Source organism: Thamnophis elegans, chromosome 8 (assembly GCF_009769535.1).
Source record: "Thamnophis elegans isolate rThaEle1 chromosome 8, rThaEle1.pri, whole genome shotgun sequence".
NCBI lineage: Eukaryota > Metazoa > Chordata > Lepidosauria > Squamata > Colubridae > Thamnophis > Thamnophis elegans.
Genome location: NC_045548.1, coordinates 23,927,200 through 23,950,051, shown reverse-complemented (window position 1 = coordinate 23,950,051; position 22,852 = coordinate 23,927,200). Strand labels below are relative to the sequence as shown.

The window sequence follows — 22,852 nt, the reverse complement described above, 5'->3', positions numbered from 1 at the left end:
CTGAGATAGAATTTCAGAATCCGGAGTATTCATGTTGAATTTAGTGTGATTATTTTAGAAGAACAAAATAATGACTGTTCTACTCCTTCATTCTACATAATGTAACTATTTATTTTATTTTTGAACATAAATTCTATATTATTGCATAAAACAAGTGTGGATCAAAATCAATATTTCTGTGTTGTCAGCCTACATAAGAACATTTAGAGATAGCTTGTCAAAAAAGTATCTGCGGTATTTCCTATGCAACTTGGCTAAAGATACTTAAGAATCTAAAGATAGATTATAATATCAGTAACCAAAAATACATTTCATTCTACTTTTTAAATAATTAACAGTATTTAAGTCTTGTTTATATATTTATTAAATTTGTTTGCCACCCATCTTGCGATAGATACACACACACACACTCACACGTCTCAGGGCAAGATTTTCCTGAAGTGATTGTTATTTAGTATTTTGGACATTACTTAAAGATTTTGCTATTTAATAGGAAGAAATAAGATTGTAGAGATGAGTTTATAGAAATGGGATGAGATATTGAATTAAGTGGTGTTTGGTTTTATTTTAAGAGATAGTGCTAAGTTCTTAGTGTTGTTTATACTTTCTGGGGAAAAAGAGGGATGTTTTCTTTATTTTTCTGCACATTTTAATGTATTTATTCTGTATTTGTATGATTTTACTGGTATAATATAATATTTTAAAAATATTGGCGTTAGTAAGGAATTCCAATATCTGAGGGGCTGCCACAAAGAAGAGGGGGTCAACCTATTCTCCAAAGCGCCTAAAGGCAGGAACGGAAGCTATGGATGGAAATTAATCAAGAAGAGAACCAACATTAGAACTAAGGAGAAATTTCCTGACAGTCAATTGGAACAACTTGACTCCAACAGTTGTGGGTGCTCTAACACAGGAAGTTTTTAAGGAGAGATTGGACAACCATTGGGCAACCATTTGTCTGAAATGGCATACGCTTTCCTGTTTGAGCAGGGGCATGGACTAGGACACCTCTAATCATCTGGTCCCTTCCAACTCTCTTATTCTGTTGGTTTTTTTAAGGAAAACACCAGAGGTACATGTGAAGGAGAGTTTTCCTATTGGTAGAGAAGATTAATTTGTATATCTCTCCCATGTAAATTGTTTGAAAATAATATTTTTTCTAGATTTTATTCAACCCAGAAGCACATTGGTGCAAAAACAAAAATGTGTTCACTACGAATTCACTTTCTTTCCTCCCCCCCCTCCCCCTTTCTTGATGCCTTTAAAAAGTAACAGGATGTAGAGAGGGTATATCTGCTTGGTGTTTATAAAAATAAAGATTGCCATGCTTATAATTGGGGGGGGGGGCTAACAGTTATAGTCAACAACAGCATTTCTATGAACCTCCCAAGTGACATAAAATGGTACAAAGGTGTCAAAAAATATTCAGTACCTGCCTGGCTTCCAATGAAAAGGTGTATTTCATAGCAGAGATCCAGATTGCTGGGCTTTGCAAAAAAGGTGTCAGAAAGAGCAGTTAGAATAGTTGGACATTTTAGTTGCTTTTGAGTCTCAATGTGGCATGAATGATGGTGTTTCTTCATTAGTGAATTTTTTTCCTAGCATTTTCCCCACAAGTGCACTATTTTCTTTTTTCTAATAACTTGGTTGCAAGTTATTAACCAACCAGCTTATTCAACCTGAGATCATGGCTAAACAAAAAAGAGATTGCCCAAATTCACCCAGCTTTCATATCTAAGGCAGGACTAGAACTTACAGTCTCCTTGTTTCTAGCCTGGTGCTTTAACCACTGGACCAAAGTAGCCATGTTATTATCTAACAAGCGCCCTCTACATTCTGTCTAGCCAATGCTCTAAATGTCTTTACTACTCTTAGAAACTGACATCTGTCCCCAACTCTAATTGATTTTCATTTATTCTTCAAATACCTGGATGCTGCAATTTCTTCCCAGCAGCTTGTGAAGTGCTGCTAAACTGTTAATTTGGAAAAATACTAGAGCACTCTTTCCTGCTCAATGCTCTTACTATTCATTAAGTCTTATTAACCATCTTATTGCCATGGTAATAGTTTTTGCATACTTTGGTAAATCAGATACAGATCCTACTGGTTCTTGCATCTCCTCTAAGAAATTTATCACAGTTCCATTTCCCTGGTAGACCTATGTGTTTTTTGTGAGAATTAGATATTTTTCTAGAATCCCTAGATTAGAAAGTAAGCATGAGCAAAACCTTATGAGAGTCAATTATTCCTAAAATTTTGCCTGAACAGTGTTTAAAAGAAAACATTGACTCCCTGGAAGATATTGATTGGTTGCATCAACATAGATACATAATCTTTCAATGTAAAAAAAAAAACTCCTTAGTATAATGCAGTGTTGGTGAATCTTTTCAGCACTGAGTGCCGAAATGGGAGTGCATGTATGCGCAGGATGTTGGGTTTTTATGGTTAAAAATGTATGTTTTCTTTCAGCTTCCTAGAAAGAATAGACAGTGTCAGTCTGCCTGATTACACGCCCACAGATCAGGTGAGTAAAATGGAGTAACAAATGTGAATTAGTATAAGAGTCACCTTTAATAAATTAAATGAATTCAAGCAGGCTTAAATTGGGAAATATGTTTAATTCAATAATCTTTTTATTCATTTATCCCAGCCATAGTTTAACGTCATATATGCTGTTCATGTTAAAATTGCTCTTTATGATTCCAATAGAAAAAGAATTTTGAGAGTAGCTTTGTGAGTCCACAAGGCTTTAACACTTCCCTTATTGTGTGCCAAGTTGTTTCTGAAACTGAGGAAAGGTTTAAGAGGTTTGTGGAGTGGAATTTTGGGGTGAAAAGAAAATCACCCCATTCCGTGAACAAAAGTAAAATAATTCTGCTACTGCCTGTCACATTATAATTCTGTCTAATATTTAAATAATTGTTCAGAATTATCTTTGACATTGTCAGATTTGAATTCATACAGTAGCTTGTGCTCACTGTTTTAATTATATGAAATTGTTAATATATCACATTGCTTTGCAGGCCAAATTTGCTTAATTAAAATGGAAAATTGTTTTTCATTTCTAGGATCTCTTAAGATGCAGGGTTTTGACTTCTGGGATTTTTGAGACAAGATTCCAAGTAGACAAAGTAAATTTTCAGTAAGTACAGTAATAATAACCTTTAATTTGTGTCATGTTTTATAAAACAGTGGAAACAAATGCAGACATAATTAACATTTTTAATTACGAGTTTTCTAAAATAAATTTCTCATTTATGACATACAGGGTAAGAGATCAAGGTATATTCATTAGTCAGTGCTGGCCAGGATGTTTCTAACATAGGACATTATTTAATATTTGCTTATTTTTGTTTGATGTATTAGTCTGTGGACCTTAAATTTTTAGTGTAGAAGATTAGTATAGTACATAATATTAATATAGAAACTAATGTTTCTATTAATTCATATATAATGAGTTAAAAGAACAAGAATTCATTAATTGATAGTGCTAATGTAATGGACAACTTTAAATTTTTGCTAAATAAGAAAGCTCTTTCATAAATAATATAGCGCACACAGAATATTATTACTAATATGTCTATTCTTTTGGCTGAAATAACCTTTTTCTTACCTAATACTTTTCATAATATAAAAGCTGCCTGTTCGTTTTTGTCTAAAATATTTTCTAGGCTAGTCACCTCTAAGGATTATATTATTATATATTAAACTAGTTGCTCATATCATTCTAATAAGATTGAATATATTGCAAAAGTTTCTGAAATTGTTACTGAAATTGTAAACTCCTCCATCCTTTCTTACAAATGGAATCCCCTCTCTCTAAGTTGGTTTGCCCAATTGTTTTTATTTAGCTTTGAATATAGCTTTAGAATTGCTGTTACATTTGTACTCGACCACACTATTCCCCTCTATTTTCAGCTGAGCTAATCAATACTAAATGGCCACCTACTATTTAGTCTGACCTTTCCTAAATTTGACCAAAAACGTAGCTAGGACTATGTTTGAGACTTACAAATGAGACTTAACTAAAGTTTGACAACAGATATTACAAAACAATGTTTCATTTTGCTTTCATGCAGTATTTATTGCAGTTTCATTTCCATTTGCAAAAGTAAGTGCACATTAGGAAAATGTGGGGGTTTTTTGTACATTCACAAAGAATAATAGTCTCTGTATTTCAACAGCATGTTTGATGTAGGTGGTCAGAGAGATGAAAGAAGAAAATGGATCCAGTGCTTTAATGGTAAGAAATATTTTCACATTCTGTATTTGGTCTGAATGCTTGCTGTTTATTTCTTATTGTAAATATATATTACTTTTATTTATCGGGGCTTATTGTTTCATCCTTTATAAAATCTCATAATTTTGTTTATATGTATACCAGTAATTTACACTGCATTTATCATCATATATGGGAAGCATAAGTGTTTCTGATTAAGTCTTACTCTTTATTTTCTATCTATGGTATGTTCTTCCTTAGATGTCACAGCTATTATCTTCGTTGTGGCCTGTAGCAGCTACAATATGGTCATAAGAGAAGACAACAACACAAACAGATTGCGCGAATCCTTAGACCTCTTCAAAAGCATCTGGAACAATAGGCAAGATACCCATGCATAAATCAGCTGCATTGGTTTGATAAAAACGTATCAAGGATGGGTGGAGGATTTTTGTGAAAATCTGTTAGAACAAATCAAGATTTCTATTCAGATTTTAATAATTGCAACCTTCAGATTAGTTCCTGGTTTTCTTAGCATCATTATAAACAGGAACTGATGAGATGTAGTAAAACCTTGACTTAATGGACTTCCCATTCTAAAACAGTTGGACAGTTGACTCAATGTTTGACTCAGCAATTGCATCATCAGTTTATATTGTTTTATGCCAATGATGTTACCTCAAAGAACATCAGTTACATCAGTTCAGATTTAATAGATATTTGATTTCAATGTATATCCCGTAACTCCCAGTTGGCCCAAAAAAGATTTTCCTCCTTAGATGGCTGTTTTCTCTTAGAAAATATAAATGTCAGCAGATATTTGGACTCTGAATTCATCTTTGGGTCTTCACAGGTGGTTACGGACAATTTCTATCATTTTGTTCTTGAACAAACAAGACATGCTTGCTGAAAAAGTCTTGGCAGGGAAGTCTAAAATTGAAGATTATTTTCCCGAATTTACACGTTACACTGTACCTGAAGATGGTAAGTTTCTTAACTAAAGTCTCTTATGCTTAAATAATTTGAATGTTTATGAGATTGATTACTTTTGTGCCAAGTCAATATGAGCTCTTAGATAGATTTTTTTTTCTGCATGATATTCTGTCCCTAAGCTAGTCTTCCAGTGGTACAATAATTGACTATCCACCTTGCTGCTGGTCATTCTCTTCTCTTTCTTTCCATTTTCTTAGCATTAGAATCTTCTCCAGAGAGCTACATCTTCCCATAATTTATGCCTTATTTATTCAATGATCAATGATTTGTTTGTTCATAGTATTCTCAGGAGTGTAATCCAGCATCACAGTTCAAAAGTATCAAGACTCTGACTTGCTTCTTCAAAGCCCAACTTTTGTTTCCATTCACATACCAATTGCTCCTTTGCAGTTTTGCATATCAGAGTAGTATCATCACCCTAGCACGGATTATTGATCTTTCCATCTCTAATATTACAATCGCACTCATCTATTTTGAATCCAGATTTCCTTAATACAGATGGCAGCAAGTAGGTTGAATAAATAAGTGGAGGGTATTGTCCCACTTCTTTGCCAATCTGAACCCAGTATGCTTCATTATATTCTGTCCATATTGTGATTTCCAATATATGTATCAGTTTTGCATGAAAATAAAGACACCATGCACATATTTTTAAAATTCATATTGCATATATTTGAATATTTTCAATCTATGAATCTATGTTCATTACAGCAACACCAGATGCAGGAGAAGATCCCAAAGTTACAAGAGCAAAGTTTTTTATTCGGGATGAATTTTTAGTAAGTATTGGTGATTTTTTTTAACACTGTATTAACTTTATAAATTTGAATACCGATATTCAATACCGTTATATTATTTTTCTATAAGCTTTGTTATAAAAGCAACTCTTATCTTGAAACCAGTCATCATTGAATTACAAACCATTATAGCCCATTTTTAAATTATCACCTCTCTTTATAAGCTATGCAAAGCATGCAAAAAAAAAAAAAAAGCAGCATGCTACCATAAAACCCCACGTTTCTTACCCTCAACATCTTGATTATGGCCATACATGAAACATTAACTGCTCATATATTTTTCCGTGTGTTTTTTAGCTGTGAGTTGTAATAAGCTGCAGTGAAATAAGCCTATAGTACTATATCACTTTTTTAGTGGAAAATCAGGCTAAGCTTACCTGGTGAGTAGGTTGCAAAGTTAATATATTCAGTTCAGTGTCTGGTTACTTATTCAGTTTTAGACAAATTGGGGGTTTTATCTTTGGAACATCCAAGCATTCCTTGAATAAATGTGTTTAATGCATAATTTTTGACACGTTAGCTTGAGATGGTGCTATGCTGATCAAGTCTTCCTGCATCTTGTTGTCATTTCCCAGAAGTGCTTTTATCCAACTTTGTTCTCAGCAATTTTTTCATTATCTCTTACAGCGAATAAGTACGGCAACCGGAGATGGAAAGCATTATTGCTATCCACATTTCACGTGTGCAGTTGACACAGAAAATATTCGGAGAGTATTCAATGATTGTAGAGACATCATTCAGAGAATGCATCTTCGCCAGTATGAACTATTGTAATTAAGGACACCATGGAGTCCGTGGTTTTAAGCATCTTTCTTTCTTGGCTTCCTCAGATGAAGTAGAGGAAGAGATACTAGATCCATCTGCCTCCTCAGTTCGTTTACTTTTATTAGACTTTCTAGCCAGCCCATGCTTTAGGGACAATATGTGTGTTTTATTTTTATATGCCACTTCTTTGTCATTCCACTGAAGTCTTTGGCTACCTCTGTTTCTTTTGGTTTGGTTGTAAATTTTTGTTTATGTTTAATTAATTGGACATAGTCTGCTAATTTTTTTTCAGCAGACTTGTTAGTTCAAGCTGGTATCTGCTAGTTAGATGACAGTGTGTCATACCTAGAATGTTTTTGGAGGGTTCCTTTTGTGTCATGACACTGAAGAGTACTTGATATACAGAAAGAAAGGGAATAATGCACTTTGCTTCAGAATTAGAAAATACTGTTGAGGATGTATTCATGCATGATGTAGCAGCACTATGATATTTATTACACTGAGTTTTCAACAAACTGAGTTGCAGGTCAACTGATGAAGTGACCTCCTCTTCTAAGCCATTGCTGGCCCAGGAATAGAGTAGGTAAGCAATTTTGGGAGGTTTGGAGCTAAGAGTCTCTTTACACCTCAGGCTTTTGAATTTAGAGCTACTTTTTCAGCCTATTGCATTTAGGCAGAAAATTCACCTTCACATACCATATTTCTTCTGTCCACAAATGATTCGATTAATTTAGATCATTTTTGGACATCAGTCTTCTATAAAAATATAAATATATATATAATATATATATATAATATATAATATATATTTTTTTTGTTTTACTGCTGGTTTATTATATTGTACAGACTGTAAAGTGTAATATTATTTTGTACAATTTTATTGAAGAAAATACTTGTAGAAGATCTTTGTGCCTTGATTATGGCTGTACCTGTAAAATGAGCTAAGATGTAAGTATGTTTTTGATTGCGCTGTACAGCTTGATGTCAACTCTACCTACAGCAGTGACTGGAGGTTTGAAAAAAACTCTGTAGAGTTTAGGGATTTTTTTCTGATTTATATAAAATGTTCTTTAGTATAAAAATTATAAATTATGCAAATTTTAGTCATATTAACTTTCCAAGTAAGTAATTGCTGCTACTGTAGCAGCAATAGCCTATCATACTCAGCTTTAAAAATTGATTTAAGTGCCCAAATTGCAACCTGGTGTAAGTTTCATGGGAATATCTTGTTTTACCTTTAAAACTATGTTCAGTAATTCTTTGGTCATTCATAAACCATTCACAATTGCAGATTGTGAATGTGTAAAGGAACCATTAGATAAGGGTGTTTTTTTTCAATCTTTGTTGCAACAGCTGCTTTTATTGTGCAAATTGCAAGAAAGAAAAAAGGTATAATCCTTGTGTTTGGCCTAAGAGAATTACAAAATGACGTATTTATTTCTTTTAATAAACAGATCTTAGAAAATGGTTTAATTTTAAATATTGTAGAATCATAATGTTTTTTCAAACTTGAATAATTTATGCAAATGACATTCACAAAATAAGTTGTGGTACAGTTTAGCATAAAAGCAAGAATTGGTGTAGCAATAAGGCATGCCTTTCTCGGTAACTATGAAATTGTTTTATATTTTATACATAGGCATTATGTCAGAGTACAGTTTCCAGTGCCTGAGAAAATCTGTACCAATATTTAAAATTTGTAGATGCAATAACAAATTCAGAACTTCATAGATTATAACACTTGGATTATCTTTGCCTTTTGCTATGAAGATAAATTACTCTTAAAATATTTTGATGACATAATGTGAAACTATTTTTAAATTAGGAAGGCATGTTTATTGCATATATAACCCCAGATCACTTTTAGAAACTGAGAAACAATTGTATCTCTGCAAAAGAATTGGGCTAGTAATCTGTCAAGATATTCTGATTTTGAAGCATTTTAGATCCACTCTGAAACTGGTACTTTGACATACTGTATTCAGTCACAACCTTGTTATGTTTCCAAGATGATTGAAAGACACTTATTTTGATATGATGAAGACATACCAGTCTAAAGATTCATATTTCCTCTAAAGACAAAGCAGTGAAAATGTAAAGTACTGCCTGTTGTTGTTTTTTTTTAAAGGATGGTTCTGTTATTGAAAGGAATGGGGTAGATTATTATAATTGTTTGCTGCAAATGTCAGAGATTATATTCAATCGTTCAGACAATTATAATCTAATGCCCTCCAAATAGATTTTGTTTACAACTTCCAGAACTCTTTCCAGCATGCCTGGAAATTTTGAGATCTGTTGTCTCAATTCTTAGGTGGGCAACATGCTGAGGAAGGCTAACCTAAACTCTTCTTTACTGAATAAAATTCTCTTTAAAGTTTATATAAGTAGATAAAAAAAACCAAGTCTATACATTTCTGCAGCTTAATTTATACTGCCTTTTTAAGTTGCATACTTAAGCACTTTTTTAATGCTATTAATCAGATAGGACTTAAACATTTAGGAATGGTGTGCAAAGTTTTCCAGTAAGGTTTATTTCTCTTGGGGGGGTGGAATAGTCAATCACACAAACTGAGTCATACCATAAAAACTCTGTGTGAATCTAACAGTAGTTGTTTACATCTTATTCCAGGGGAAATGTTCAGCCAAGCTCCAGTCCATGTGTCCATGGATGCAGAGTGCACACCCTTATTCTGAATGTGCAAGAGGCTTCTTCCCAGTTTTCTACCTGGTTTGCCAATACTCTGCAAACTTAATAGCAAAGGTTTTTTTTGTTGATGCTGTCACATGACTACCATCTAAAACTATTTACATCTAATTTAAAAGTGACTCATGAGGGTAGAAAATTATGTCAGTTATTATAATTATGTTTTGCTTCTGTTTTGGTAATACCTTGCTGTAAAATAACTACATCTTGTATTGCTGATATCAAGGAAATGAAGTACCACTTCAGATGGTCACGCAGCAATAACACTTTAAAATTCTTTTTCTATTACAAAGACTGAGCCTCTAACAGCATAGGGCACTAGTGCAGACACAAAAGGAGGCTTGTAGAGCTTAGTGTACAGTTACAAACTTTTAATATACATATTTGATACAAAAAAACTTTAGCAAGAAAACCATTCGTTTCATTGTAGATTACAATATTTTTGTACAGCATGAAGCAGTTACTTTATCCTGTAGTAAAGAAAAAAAAAAGTCCTATCAACTGTCTAGAGCTTTCTGTCTGTAAGAGCAGTTTGCCTTTGGGCTAGCAATTCAAGTACGCATTTGCTGGCATGAATGTAGTCTGATGGATTGTTCTTTAGCTTTGGTGTGTCAGTGACTGATTCCAAGTGTCTGACTTTTCATAGTGCTTTATACTTAGTGATTAAACGCTGAACAAAATGGTAAGGGGAAAGAAGGGGCTGAAAGTGAGCTAGAATGAGGACCATCAGCACAGATCCTGCTGTACAGTAAATGGCTATTACTGTGTTCTCATATGGAAGAAAGCACTTGTAGAGCGAGACCTCTGTTGATGTTATGCTGCCCTGGAAAATGGAAGCAAGAGTTTAGAAGGTCTGAGGCAAATGGCTGTAGATGTTGAAGATTCTATTAAGGGAGAGGGAAGCTTACTTCTTCTTAAAGTAGCAGTACTTTCAATTGTTCATGGTTTAAGAGATGCAGACAACTCTGAAACTTCTAATCATAGTTGTTTTGCAATTAAGCACTGAACTGCCCTGTGTGAACATTTTGTGCCATGTGAAAAAGGACCTTCCAGAACACAACAGCTGTTATTTGAACTAGGCAAGGGAAGACTTATATAGTTAACAGCTTAAAACCCTTAATTATACTAATGGTTGCTATATAATTGGGGGAACTAAGCATTTGAAATTGCATGAAATAAAATACAACGTAGCTCTATTCTTATAGAATTGGGATGGGAGTGGAATTATGGATAATCTAGCCCCATAGGTAAGCATTCACATGTCAAGAATGTTACAAACATGACCTGCTAGATTGTTAAATAATGAATTTAAAGAAAATATAGGTGAAAGTATGCTTCTCAAGGAGAACAATTTAAAATCATGTTCCCTAAAATGAGACAGATTTTCATCTATGAATTAAAAATTACATTAGAGCTATAATTGCTTTGCCTTTCCTGAAGCTGAAGGAGCCAAAAAAGGAAAGTTAGCGTAGAACCGGTTTTGAAGATAGCATCATTTAAAACAAGGCTTAGAACCAAGAATTTTTTTTGTGCTCCGGGTTTATTAAGAATTGTAATCTAGTATACCCAAAGCAAACTGTGAATTAAGTTCCTCTGAACATAATTTTGCTGCCCTATAATATAATTTGCACTTTTGAAAAACAAAGAATCCCAGAGGGAAAAGGTGGTCTTGTGAATAAATCAGTCAAGCAAAAGCAAGTCTCGATACTGTTTGTTGCAGACTACTGACGATTGTTGTAGTCAGATTGTTTACACTGCATCCTCTTTATAGAAACGTACTAAATATGCTTGCATTTAGAATTGTACCATAAACCTTACTTTGCACTCTACAAGCTAGACGGCTCTCCATGTGTATGTGCTTTATAAAGCGGGTGCTTTGTATTCAACTTAAGTGTACTTTTGGAGAGGATGGAAGGAGCTGTTCTGTTTTGCTTTTTTTTTTACAGGTAGCATCAGTCTGAGAAAATAGCTGATTGCTATGTTGATTTATATTATGAAAAAATATCTGATAAAATAAACATTATTTAAATTTACCATTATGAAACTAGGATTGTTTCTGTTCCTCCAACTGAATGATGGAACACTGATTTCCTGAATGTTAACATTATGAAGCACTTCACAGGCACTATGGGTATGGCCACTCAGAATCAATCGAGGATGAAACCACCACAATAGCTATAAAGTGGAATAAAACAGCACTGTTACCATTTCTACTTTAGGAAATAACTTCACCACACAGCACATCTTGCTTTCAGTTTCCCCTCAGTCATTTTAATCAGTTTAATCAGTACATTACTTTAATCAGTGATTTATTAGAGTTGTTATCCATCCATAAAGTGCTATCAGATCACCTCAGTAATACCAGAAGTAACTCAGTTTTGACACATAGCTGATTCCAAAACACTTGTCCACCACATCTTTGGGAGAAGAATGATTCAGCATTACACAGGAATCTTTGACTTAATAGGGCTCGGGGAACCATTACATAATGGTTGAGTTCACTCTGGCATATCATCAACAAATAAGCATGCTAAGGATGATATGCTTGCAGCTAAAATGTTTTTTTGCTTTATGGTAATCCTCAGATATGTTGGATCTCAGATTTCAAACTTTCCCACCCAGCAGAGCTTTTAGCCACAAAGACTGGGACAGAATTGCAGAAATCTCTTGCATGATTTTTGGATTCAAAATTGGAGGCTCCGGCAAATTCCTAACAACCAGAAGCATAGTTTAATCTTAGTTATTTAGGTTGTTTGGGATAATGAAGCCAGGAACAATAGTTTCCATATTATAAACTTTTTATTGAGTCACTGCTTTCATGACACATGAGGAAGCAGTTGAACAGTATACCCAAGCTTGACTGTTCATTTGCACTCAACCACCATGAATTATTCTACTTAGCCTGTTTCCTACCCTTTGTCTATTTGTAGACAGTGAAACACACAAGCCCTACATTTAAAGATACAATATATATATTTTTCTTAGGATATCCCTCAATAGATTCTTCATTATCAAGATTCTTCATTAGTGCTCGTTAATAATGTGATGCTCTAGACAGATGGAGTTTCAGGGAGTTTTTCAGGAAGCTGAAGCAGAATTCCTAACATGTACATCACCTAAAACCCAACTCAGACAGAGGGGAAAATTTTTGACTCTTAGTACAAAGTTGCAAAGTAAGCTCTACGCTTTGCACAAATTAGGTCTTCTTTAAATAGACTTGTATCATTGAAAACTGGTGAATGTTTTGTAAGCAAATACAGTAAAAGAGAAAACTTCCCACATACGGTACAGCATCTTTCTTTAACAATACAACAATATGCCATCATTTTTCATAAAAAAGGAAGAATGTCTCCCAAACTCCAGATGTCTTGAAGACAAAGGAAAGCCCCTCTTGCATAGGTTACTTTGTGACTATACTTACAGCACTGTGTGCTATAAACATTGTGTATAAATATTTCCTAAAAGAAAGAAATTCCACCGTTCAACTTCTAAAAAGGGAAAATTCAGAGTTTTTCTTTGTTAACACAACTCAACAGTTAACACAACTCAACAGTTAACACAACTCAACAGTTAACACTTAAGTAATGCAAAGCCTCTGGCAAAACAAAAATACCTTCTGGGAAGCTTCCTGAGAAAGCACATCATATTTCTCTCTGAAGCGATCATACTTTTTCTCCAGGGGAACAGAATCTTCTCCTGTACATTCTGAGTCACTTCTTCTATAAAGAGGATAATGCTGAGAAGAATGAAAAGTACAAAATAGTTCCAAATAAAGCTTCTCAATATATCCATGGTAAATAAAGTGCAGAGATCTCATTCTATCAGAGTCAACTTACCTGCAATAGAATTGGAGCCGAGGTTGGGACCTTATCTACATTACTACAGCTTTTTTTATGTTGATTTTGTTCCTGCCAACAAAAACCAGAAATTATTTAATATGTACCGTACACAGAGCAACCAATTAAAAAAGTCATGGTTTTTAAGGAAAACTTTTAGCATTTCATTAGAATTGAGGGGATGATACAGATATATAAAATTGGATGTTCTAAAAGAAGATACCCCTCTCATGTTCAAAGAATGGGTGAGTCAGTTTTAGATACCACTTGAGTTACATACAGACAGGCAGAAAATGTCTGCAAGATATATATGTATTTTAGCAGAATCTCCCAGGAGGTTTCAGAACAATGTCTATGCACACAATACACACAAAAAAGAAAGCAGTCATAAATACTGAGGGTGTCAGCCCTTCAAGGGTTGACCAGGAAACCAAACTTTTGAATGCTAAAACTACTTTTATTAATGAGGTTAGGGTAATAAAATATGCAAACGTGAATATGCTTTCCCACTCCCTTTATCTTCAAGGGAACGGGAATGGGGGAGTCAAGCCTCAGATGCTTTCTTAAATTACAATTCTGTCTCTATTTCTTTGGTCTCACAGTAGACTCGGTTACTGCTTTTCTTTCTGCTCAAAGTTACTCTCAACCCATTACAGAGGAAGAAGCACTAAGTATACTACCTTCAGTTCTTTATAAATTTTAACAAATATCAACCTATCAGTTTAATTAATTTAAAGAGTAGTTAAGCCCTGCTATATCAAGGGCTTATTTTGGGAAGTGTTGTAGGGTTGAGAAAACCATAAACAAACTAGTATAATAAACTACTAAATTCAAGACACAAAAAGGACTTCTGAAGATGATTACAATACTAAAAGAACAGCAGATTTGATGGTGCTGCTGTTCTACTCTTAGCCACAATTTCATTCTGGTTTTTCCCAATGCCCAAGGACAGAAAGCTTCACTCATAAGGGCTTTCTCGTTCATTTCAATGAAGAGAACACATTATTTTTAGAGGAAAAGACTGAGTTTTGCTGAAAGCTTGGGAGTTCACCTGAATAATAATTTGGGAAGGACTTAGTTTAAAATAATTCTGGAGGAGTTGTTCTTTACCTTGATACAGGGGTGAAATTAACTTGCCTTCGTTACCAGTTCACCAATGTGAGCGTGTGCCCACCTCCACACATGTGCAGGACTTTCCATGCATGCGCAGAGCATCAAAAACGGGACGTGATGACATCCGGACAGGTAAACAGCCTGCTACCGAAAGTAGCAAAGTAGAACAGCGAGAGGAGGAATCTGCTGTGCCATGTGATTTAGATTAGCTAGAAAGCAGGAAATCCAACAATTCTAGCTAATATAAATCATGCGTCACAGCTGATCAACAGAAATACCGGTTCTCCTGATCTGGTAGCATTTTTTTACTACCTGTTCACTCAAACTGGTAGCATTTTTTACTACCGATCTGGGCGAACCTGTCCAAACCAATTTCATTTCACCCTCTACCTTGATAAGCTTTCCCAAAAAATAGTTATATGCCTACCTTCAATGAGCAATTCAGTTGGTGAGAAAGTTCAATGAGTTTGGCTTCTGCTGTTCTGCAAATTATACACCTGTCGCCTTCAAGAGCAACACTGTTCACTATAAGAAAGCTAAGAATATAAGAAGGAAATATGCAAGTTACTGCCAATAAATTAGAAAATCCCATATCCTAAACATGGAAAGTAAACCCACACAGCATAAGAAGACTTCCCCACCAAATATATTTCTAATGCGCTCAAGTGAATTCCCATCCTCCAAAGAGGCCTGGGAAGATGCAGAAGAAAATTCCTTCCAATCAGATACGTCTTTGTACTATACATAGCACCTTTGGGTTACAACAGACAAGGCCATGTGAAAAATAAGAGAATTCTCCCTGGGTTTGTTCAGAACCTGCCAAAGGTAGTGAATGATCAAGGAAGAAAAATAATCCTCACAGTGGATACCTATAATCATAAATATTGATCTTAACATTGAAGTTTCATAAGATTCTCTGTCTTACATGTTAACTAGGCAAAACCCAATCAATGTATCATTGGTTACTAGGCATTAACAGTGATACAAAAATGGAGTTTAAACAATGCAAAATCTTAAGATACTGTTTATCTATAATAACAGGAAATGAATACACGTTTCTATAGAAAGGGCTGCAGTTCAATTAAAACCCAAATGTTAAGAGCAGAATTGGAATAAATTTTATAAATGTAATAATATCATATGGATTAATATAATTAATACCAGATGGGGGAAACAGATCACAAGCAACAGTTCTCATCCTTTCAGCAGAAATATATTAAAAAATATTTTCTGGATAGCCAAAAATTAACCTTAAAAATCTGTTTATAATTTACTTTTAAATAAAATGTAATGTGATGCCATCATGAAACTAACGTTTTGCTGTAAATGCCTAGGAACAAAGATCAGGCACAAAATAAAAATCCCAGTAAATTAAAAAAAAGTTATACTCACTTTATCCCTTTCCGAGTTATTATTTTTTCTGAAGAGAAGTTGAAAACTTTAGAGAAACGTTCTAACTTGAATGATGTCATCCTAGGAATGTATAATAAAAGACAGCACTTCATTATACCGTAATAAACACCATAGGTCCTAGCATGTAGAAAACATACGATGATTGAATTAGAGCAAAATTTCAATTTGGTCTGTAAAAAGTGGACCATCATGACTCTAAACCAATATTTTAATCTATATCCCACAATTTTAAAGCAATGCTTACTCATAATGAAAGCCAATGTCATGATTGCCAACAATACCAAATACTTCTGTGTGTTTTGGATGCCAAAATATTTTTTGATAGCGCCTTACATCATCTGACCAGGCCTGCAAAAAAAAAATGTTTAAAAATTTAAATGCTAGAATCTTTTTTAAATAAAAATAAATACTGATTATTATTTTTAGGTTTTTGTTTTTATTATTCCTGAATTTGCTAAGAATAAAGGATCAATAGACAATACCTTGAGATAAAGCAAGCAATTTCATAACATATTGAAATTCATTTTTATATATTAAAAATTAAAACAATTTCCTAAATTGTAGTCAGAAAAAATAAATCTCAAAGAAGATAAAGAGCACCAATGAATTTCTTTAAATACAGCATCTTGCATTGTTATTTTTTTCCCATGTAGGACTGTTGAATGTTTAGATACTAATATATTAGAGTAATTCGTAGTATCATAAAAAAAATTTCAACTCAATAAAAATTTCTATATATTTTATTTTTATTTATCAGCCCTATTTGTTCATAATGTGTCCAATTTACCCCAACCCACAGTTCACTTTCTTAACAGTGTTCTGAATATAAATTTGGCTTCAATGCCATAAAAATAATCTACCCAAGACATCTACTGAATTTTACACTGATTGTTGGGGAAAAACTGCAGTGTGTTTCACTTTAGAAGAAACACTTGGTCATGAATTTAATCACTACTACTGTAGGAACCACAAATCTACCAAATTCAATTTTATACAGTTGCTCTTTTTTCTCATTTTTCATTCTATTCTATTTATTCATTAATTTGTTTTTTTTCCCTTCTCACAAACCTACACAAACTTCATCTGCATTTTTCTTTGTCCACAGTTTCCTAATTTTCTCTCCCTCCCCCCCTCTCTCTCTCTTGTATGTGTGCGTGTGTATGTATATTAGTACATGAATTATCTGAATACTTCAGTAAACTGGTTAATTAAGAAAATAAAATATTTCAGCTGCATTTGAGTTGGTATGTAGGATCAGAAAATGGGAATTGTTAAGGTTCATTTTAAAATGCAACTTATAGGAACTTGCAATAATACACAAAAGTTATCTGTGCTAAAAGAACTGATGCCAACACTGCCAATATTTTCTCAGTTGGCATATCTATTGTGCAAAGTACCATCTATAAATACAAATTTAAATACTGACAATGCTTCCATAATCATAAACATCTATAAATACAAATTTAAATACTGACAATGCTTCCATAATCACAAACAGCTTTCATTTAATAATTAAGATTCTAATTAAGAATTAACTACTCCTGGCCTTGGGCTTTTATTCACTTATTAAAAGTGAATAAATTCCTTGTGTGTCCAATCACACTTGGCCAATAAAGAATTCTATTCTATTCTAAAGGCATCTATTTTGCTAGGAATACCAATTCAGGAACACAAACCTGGGAAGAGCTCCATTTCCCTTCATCAAAGATATCGCCCAGAATAAAGACTATTTCTGGCTGCAGAAGCCATAGGGCAGTTTGGAAGGCCCTCTCCATTTGCCATTCCCTAAGGGGGGGGGGGTAAAAAAACCACCATATTTTAATTATTATAAATATTATGAAGCAATTATAAAGTCTGGATTAAAAGTAGCTGGGTATGGAGTGGCCTTCTCTTTTAACATTGTATGGAATATCATTTTTAATAACCTGGAACAAACATCCACCTTTTAGGGTTTTGGTTACACTGGAGAACACCAAAGAGTCACTCAAAACATGCTATTTTGAATCTAACAGAAGGTTGGGAAAATTACATTTGTCAAATAAGAAATAGAAGAAGGTACTTTGAAAATGGCCTGGTGCGCCCAAAGACCAGCTAAACTGCTAAGCTATAAGGGTGGAACATACACATTTTAGAGAAAGGAAATAATTGCCCATTAAGTTATTATATTCCCAAAGTAAAAAAGAATTATTTTTGATCAGTCAGACAGTAGAAAAAAAATACTGTGACTTTTCCATTGTTACGCCACAAATTCAAAAGGGAACAAACATTCTCAAATTACTTATGAATTCCTGACATTATCCAACAACAGCAGGCCACCCATTTAGACTCTGTAACTTGCAGCAAGAATGGGAAAGACTGAAGAAAAGTTTATTAGGGGAAAAACCTTGCCATATAAAATGGAAACGTTTTAGACCTTGAAGACACCAGAGAAATTAATGGTATAATAAAGAGATTGGGAAGGACAATTAGACAAACTAACTTGGTGACAGATACTGTAAAAAGCTTTATTCTTCAGAAAAATATACAACTACTACAACATGAATTATGACAACATGCTGGTAAATATAGTCCTTAATATACAACAACTGGGACTGGAAATTTGGTCATTAAGTGAAGCTGTCATTAAGATGTGATTGCTTTGCTTGTTAAGCCCATGATATTGCTTCAGTCAACAACCACAATTTGAAACTAGTGTCTCTGGGCTCTGATTATGAGGCTGAGCACAAGGAATTGGAAAGCAACTTTGATACCAAACTTCAAGGCTGCTTTACCCAAGTGCAGCTGCCCTTTGCCTCCTGCATAACTCCCTCTTATCTCCTTCCTTTCAACTTTTATAAAACAAGAAAAATATGCATATATAAACTATTGTAAAATTAAAATAAATAACAGTATTTTATTATACAACACATGTATATTAAATATTTTATTGGCTGTGCTGAGGGCTATTTTATGAGGCTGCTATGTGTTTTATATGTGTATAAATCTTGGTTTTCATGTGAGCTGCTCAGAGCCATGTACTAAGATAGGTGACTATATAAATCAATTAAATAAATAATTTTTAAATCACAGTATTAAGCTGTTTCAAACATTGCAGAACACCTGGACTCTGGAACACTGTTTTGATTTTAATGTGTTAAAGCAATATGGAATGAAGAAGATGATATTAAAAATGATTGTTCCTTCAAATAATGAGTGGGAAATGTTGCTCAATGAATTACAAGATTTATTTTTCCCTTCTTATGAGAGCAACTACACCAAGATTTTAGCAATATTAAACTGAATCAACATTCAATAAGTTAGAAAGTAGATGATCAGCTTATAAACTTTTAGGTTTGTAAAATGTAATTATTCAGCATGCAACAAATGCTTCCACAAACCAAAAGCAACAAGTTATTGATATTTTGGCTCCTACCTCCTTAGCTTGTCCAACCAATGTCCATTGACTCTACCAAGCAAATGAGGATCTGATAAAAAGATGGTTTTCAAGACAGAACGTGAATTCTGTTTGTTAGTCCCCAGAGTCTGATTTTTCAATTCCGGCCAATGACATTGAATTATAACTACATAATAAATTAAAAATTCACAGAAAATGAATACTGTCAGAGCAAAACAAATAAGTTTCAGCATAAAAATGCCTCTTTTTCTCAAAGAATAATGGTTCATTGCCATCTCAGCCTACTGCAGCACATTTTCCATAGAAGTATCACCAATGTTCCTTTTTTCATGTCCTAAATCAAATGTACATTACTGTGTATTTCATGTGATTCTTATCAGCAAAAAAACCCTGTAAGAGATAAGGAAAGAAATTTTATAGGGCCTATACTGAATATAAACTACATTATCAGCCTCATTCACTTGTATATCCCAATTCAACAAAGCAATAAATAAGAACATATAGCAATTGCTTAAAAGCGATTTGGTTATAAGCCCCACTGAACTCAATATCGAATAGTATTAAATGAAGTATAGCTTCATTCTTCTAACCAAAGCACACGGCATTGCTCTATAATATTTTATAGTGACAGGTTTTAAAAAATTACCAAATTAACTGAATTATGATAAAATACATATCTATTATCAATGTACAATTTTTTTTACAAAAAGTACTGAGAAATAGTAATATTTGTGATACTTATTTTTTTAATCAAAATTTTTGGCTTCAAAATAACTATTCTGAATCAGAAGCTGATTAACTTTAAACCAGGCCATTCTGATCTCAAAATTGTTGACCATAAATTGCTTTACATATCAGACATTTTCTGATTCTGTACTGTAATCTCCATCCTGTGAGCCCTTTCTCTAGCTCTGTGCCCATTTCTCTACCCAAGACAGCCATCGTTCATTTCACACTTAAAAGAGATTTTCACTGAAATCCTGTTTTTCAATGCTTTATCTACTCACTCAATATCTATGGATATTCTCAGTCATCCAGGTCCAAGATGCTTTTTCAAGAGGTAACTGGACTTCTGGTTTTTCTTTGAAGACATCTCATTCTCATCTTCAGCTCTGAAGAAGCTTCTTGGATGAGAAGTGAACTGTCTTGAAAGAAAAACCAGAAAGTCAAGTTGCCTCTTGAAGAAGCACCTTTGGGACTACCTACTCATCACTCAGCAATAGAACTGAAAGAGTAATATTTATTATTTTTGTAACTATCAAAAGAACAGCTGTAAATCTTTTAATATTTAAATTAATACAACACTGCAACAATAACCATTTAATTTCTATTCATTATTGTAGATGTGGCACATTCCATTTCCTTTCATTTCATCTTGTGCTTTTTATGTAGGTTGCAAGGATTTCAAAGGGGTCCAGCCAAATTGAGTTATTTTCAGCTCTGGTTATTTCCAGGGACCATCAAAAAATCTGACCTTATTTTCTAAGGCCATTCTTGTCCCATAACAATTAACCAAGATTACTAATGTAGGTTGGATGGAGGGCCAACAGAAAATTTTTTCCTCCTTTCTGAAAAGACTCACTTCCTTGATACAAAACTGTGCCCCTAGCTTTGAACCAGGGGTGGGTTTCAACCGGTTCGCGGCGGTCCCTGCGAACCGGTTGGTCGGCGAACCCGGAAGTAAGTAACTTCCGGGAACGGCGACTGGCCCACCTGCCCGCCCGCGCTCCTTACCCGGTTTTGACGAGTTCTGCGCTTCCACGCATGCGCAGGACGCATACAGCGCCTGCGCGATCCTCCAGGAGCAGCTGGAGCATCGCACAGATGCTAGTACGCATGTGTGCGCTGCACACGTGCACAAGGATGCCGCCAGCCCCATTCCAACCGAACCGGTTGGAACGGGGCGAGAAACCCACCCCTGCTTTGAACATTCTTTTTTTGTGTCTTTAATATAGTGCTTTCCCTTTTCAGACAACAGCTTTCATGCCTGGAAACCAGCTCTGCAGAGGGAATTGCGAAAGAGGGGGGAAAGGGACTGATAAGCACGAAGCCAGACTTCCAGGAAATTGGCTGTTACTGTCACCCTCAGTGCAGCTACTCTGGGAATACTCCTAAAGCAAGTTAGATCCTGCCAATGTCCATAGCTAAATGTCTGTGGAGATTCTCAGTCATCCAGTTCATGGTTATCCCAAAGATGCTTTTTCAAGACACAACTGGACTCTGATTTTCTATAAAAGACGTTTTTGCTTCTCATCCAAGCAGCTTTGTGAGCTGAAGAAGAAAGACAAAGTTCAAAGGAAAACAAAGTTCAGTTGCCTCTTGAAAAAGCACCTTTGGAATAGTTGGATCCTGCCAGTGTTTTGCAAGCTACAGCAGTTTAAGAGAACTGCTGATTCAAAGCAAACACCTTTTGCATGACCTTGGTGAATGAGAAGGGCTGTTTTGAGGGGGGAAGCAAAACAGAGCAAAATGAGATTTCAAGGAATTTCAATTTTTGTTGGAAATTGTTTTGTTTTCTAAAGTTGTACCAATATAGTATATACATATTAAGATGTAATTATTAAAAGTAAATAACATTTTCTCTTTCCCAATTCTAACTCCAGGAAATAAACTGTTTTATTGGAGGTGGGGAGAGTCATTTTATCAGGTTACTATCGCACATTCTGAAATCCTCTGGGTCAACTTAGTTCAGTATTAACATAATTTTCATTAGGACCAGCTTTAAGACTTGTGGGCTTCAACTCCCAGAATTCCCAAAGTCCACAGGTCTTAAAGTTGCCAAGGTTGGACACCCTGCAACTAAAGGCTCATGAAATAGAGAGCACACTTTGGGGCTAAACACAGGAAGAACAAGGAGCACAAAGCGATTCCTGGGCACAATTTCAAATACTTCAATCGAGCGACAGCTCCTCATTGTCCTCCGCCTCGTTTTGAGTGGATGAAGCACCCACCCCATCGAAAGCATTAATGCTAAACTCCAAAGCTTTTCTCGTTACTGTGTGACCTTCCAGATGGCCTAAAAATGAAACGGGACAAAGAAGACCCATCTTTTAACGCCGGAAGCCCAAAAGTGGTGTCTTTAGTTCCGCCGCGATGAACTGCGGCAACGGCTTGGCAATGCAAAATGCGTGACATACCACGCAAACCACGCCTCCGCACCATGCATGAATCGGACCCGCTTCTGTCTTGGAAGAGCAGCAGCAGCAACAACAGCAACAGCAGCACTTCCTCGAGTTCTCCCAGCGCACAAAGCTCGAGAGACAAAACAGAAATCCGTTCGAATCGTAAATCGGGATCGAAAGGCGAATCTATTTCAGCCAACAAGAATCCCTCAATTTTTTCCTTCCGACCCTGCAAACAAGGCAACCTTTCAGCGCTAGGATTATGATTAGGACGAGGTCAAATTTCTTTGCGCCCATCTCGCTGCTCAAGGCGATTCTGAGCGTTGCTGCAACTCACCGAGGAGGGAGTGGGGCTGTGGGGGGACAGCGGATCTTCCGCTCCAAGAACGAAACTCGACCGTGGGAAAGCTTCGCCTCCGCTTCGTGACGCCGTCGGGAGCAGCTGACGCTGGAGCTGCACCACCAAACCCCGGAAGAAAAGAGAGGCGGTAATGAA

The 22,852-nt window shown here is 35.0% G+C and overlaps 2 protein-coding genes across 4 annotated transcripts in view; one reads left to right on the top strand and one right to left on the bottom strand.

Annotated features, from left to right (window-relative positions):
- Window positions 1–9,689, top strand: part of GNAL (G protein subunit alpha L) — a 62,865-nt gene extending 53,176 nt beyond the window's left edge. Inside the window, exons 6-12 of the mRNA XM_032223220.1 lie at window positions 2,470–2,524; window positions 3,069–3,142; window positions 4,185–4,243; window positions 4,481–4,601; window positions 5,073–5,203; window positions 5,924–5,991; window positions 6,637–9,689. Of these exons, the coding sequence (XP_032079111.1) occupies window positions 2,470–2,524; window positions 3,069–3,142; window positions 4,185–4,243; window positions 4,481–4,601; window positions 5,073–5,203; window positions 5,924–5,991; window positions 6,637–6,783 (655 nt within the window). The 3' untranslated portion in view covers window positions 6,784–9,689. The remainder of the gene's footprint in view (window positions 1–2,469; window positions 2,525–3,068; window positions 3,143–4,184; window positions 4,244–4,480; window positions 4,602–5,072; window positions 5,204–5,923; window positions 5,992–6,636) is intronic.
- A 145-nt stretch (window positions 9,690–9,834) lies between these two features.
- Window positions 9,835–22,842, bottom strand: MPPE1 (metallophosphoesterase 1). 3 transcript variants are annotated; one of them, XM_032223217.1, is made up of 11 exons: window positions 22,694–22,842; window positions 22,372–22,585; window positions 19,253–19,624; window positions 17,517–17,625; window positions 16,085–16,188; window positions 15,820–15,900; window positions 14,855–14,963; window positions 13,315–13,386; window positions 13,092–13,214; window positions 11,513–11,653; window positions 9,835–10,301 (listed from the first exon to the last, which is right to left on the bottom strand). In XM_032223217.1, the coding sequence occupies exons 3-11, from the start codon at window positions 19,507–19,509 to the stop codon at window positions 10,119–10,121; spliced, it is 1,179 nt and encodes a 392-aa protein (XP_032079108.1). In that variant the 5' UTR covers window positions 19,510–19,624; window positions 22,372–22,585; window positions 22,694–22,842; the 3' UTR covers window positions 9,835–10,118. The 3 variants fall into 3 exon arrangements, with proteins under 3 accessions (XP_032079108.1, XP_032079107.1, XP_032079110.1); XM_032223216.1 differs by lacking the exon at window positions 22,372–22,585; XM_032223219.1 differs by lacking the exons at window positions 22,372–22,585; window positions 22,694–22,842 and adding an exon at window positions 20,242–20,281.
- Between the last annotated feature and the right edge of the window lie 10 nt (window positions 22,843–22,852).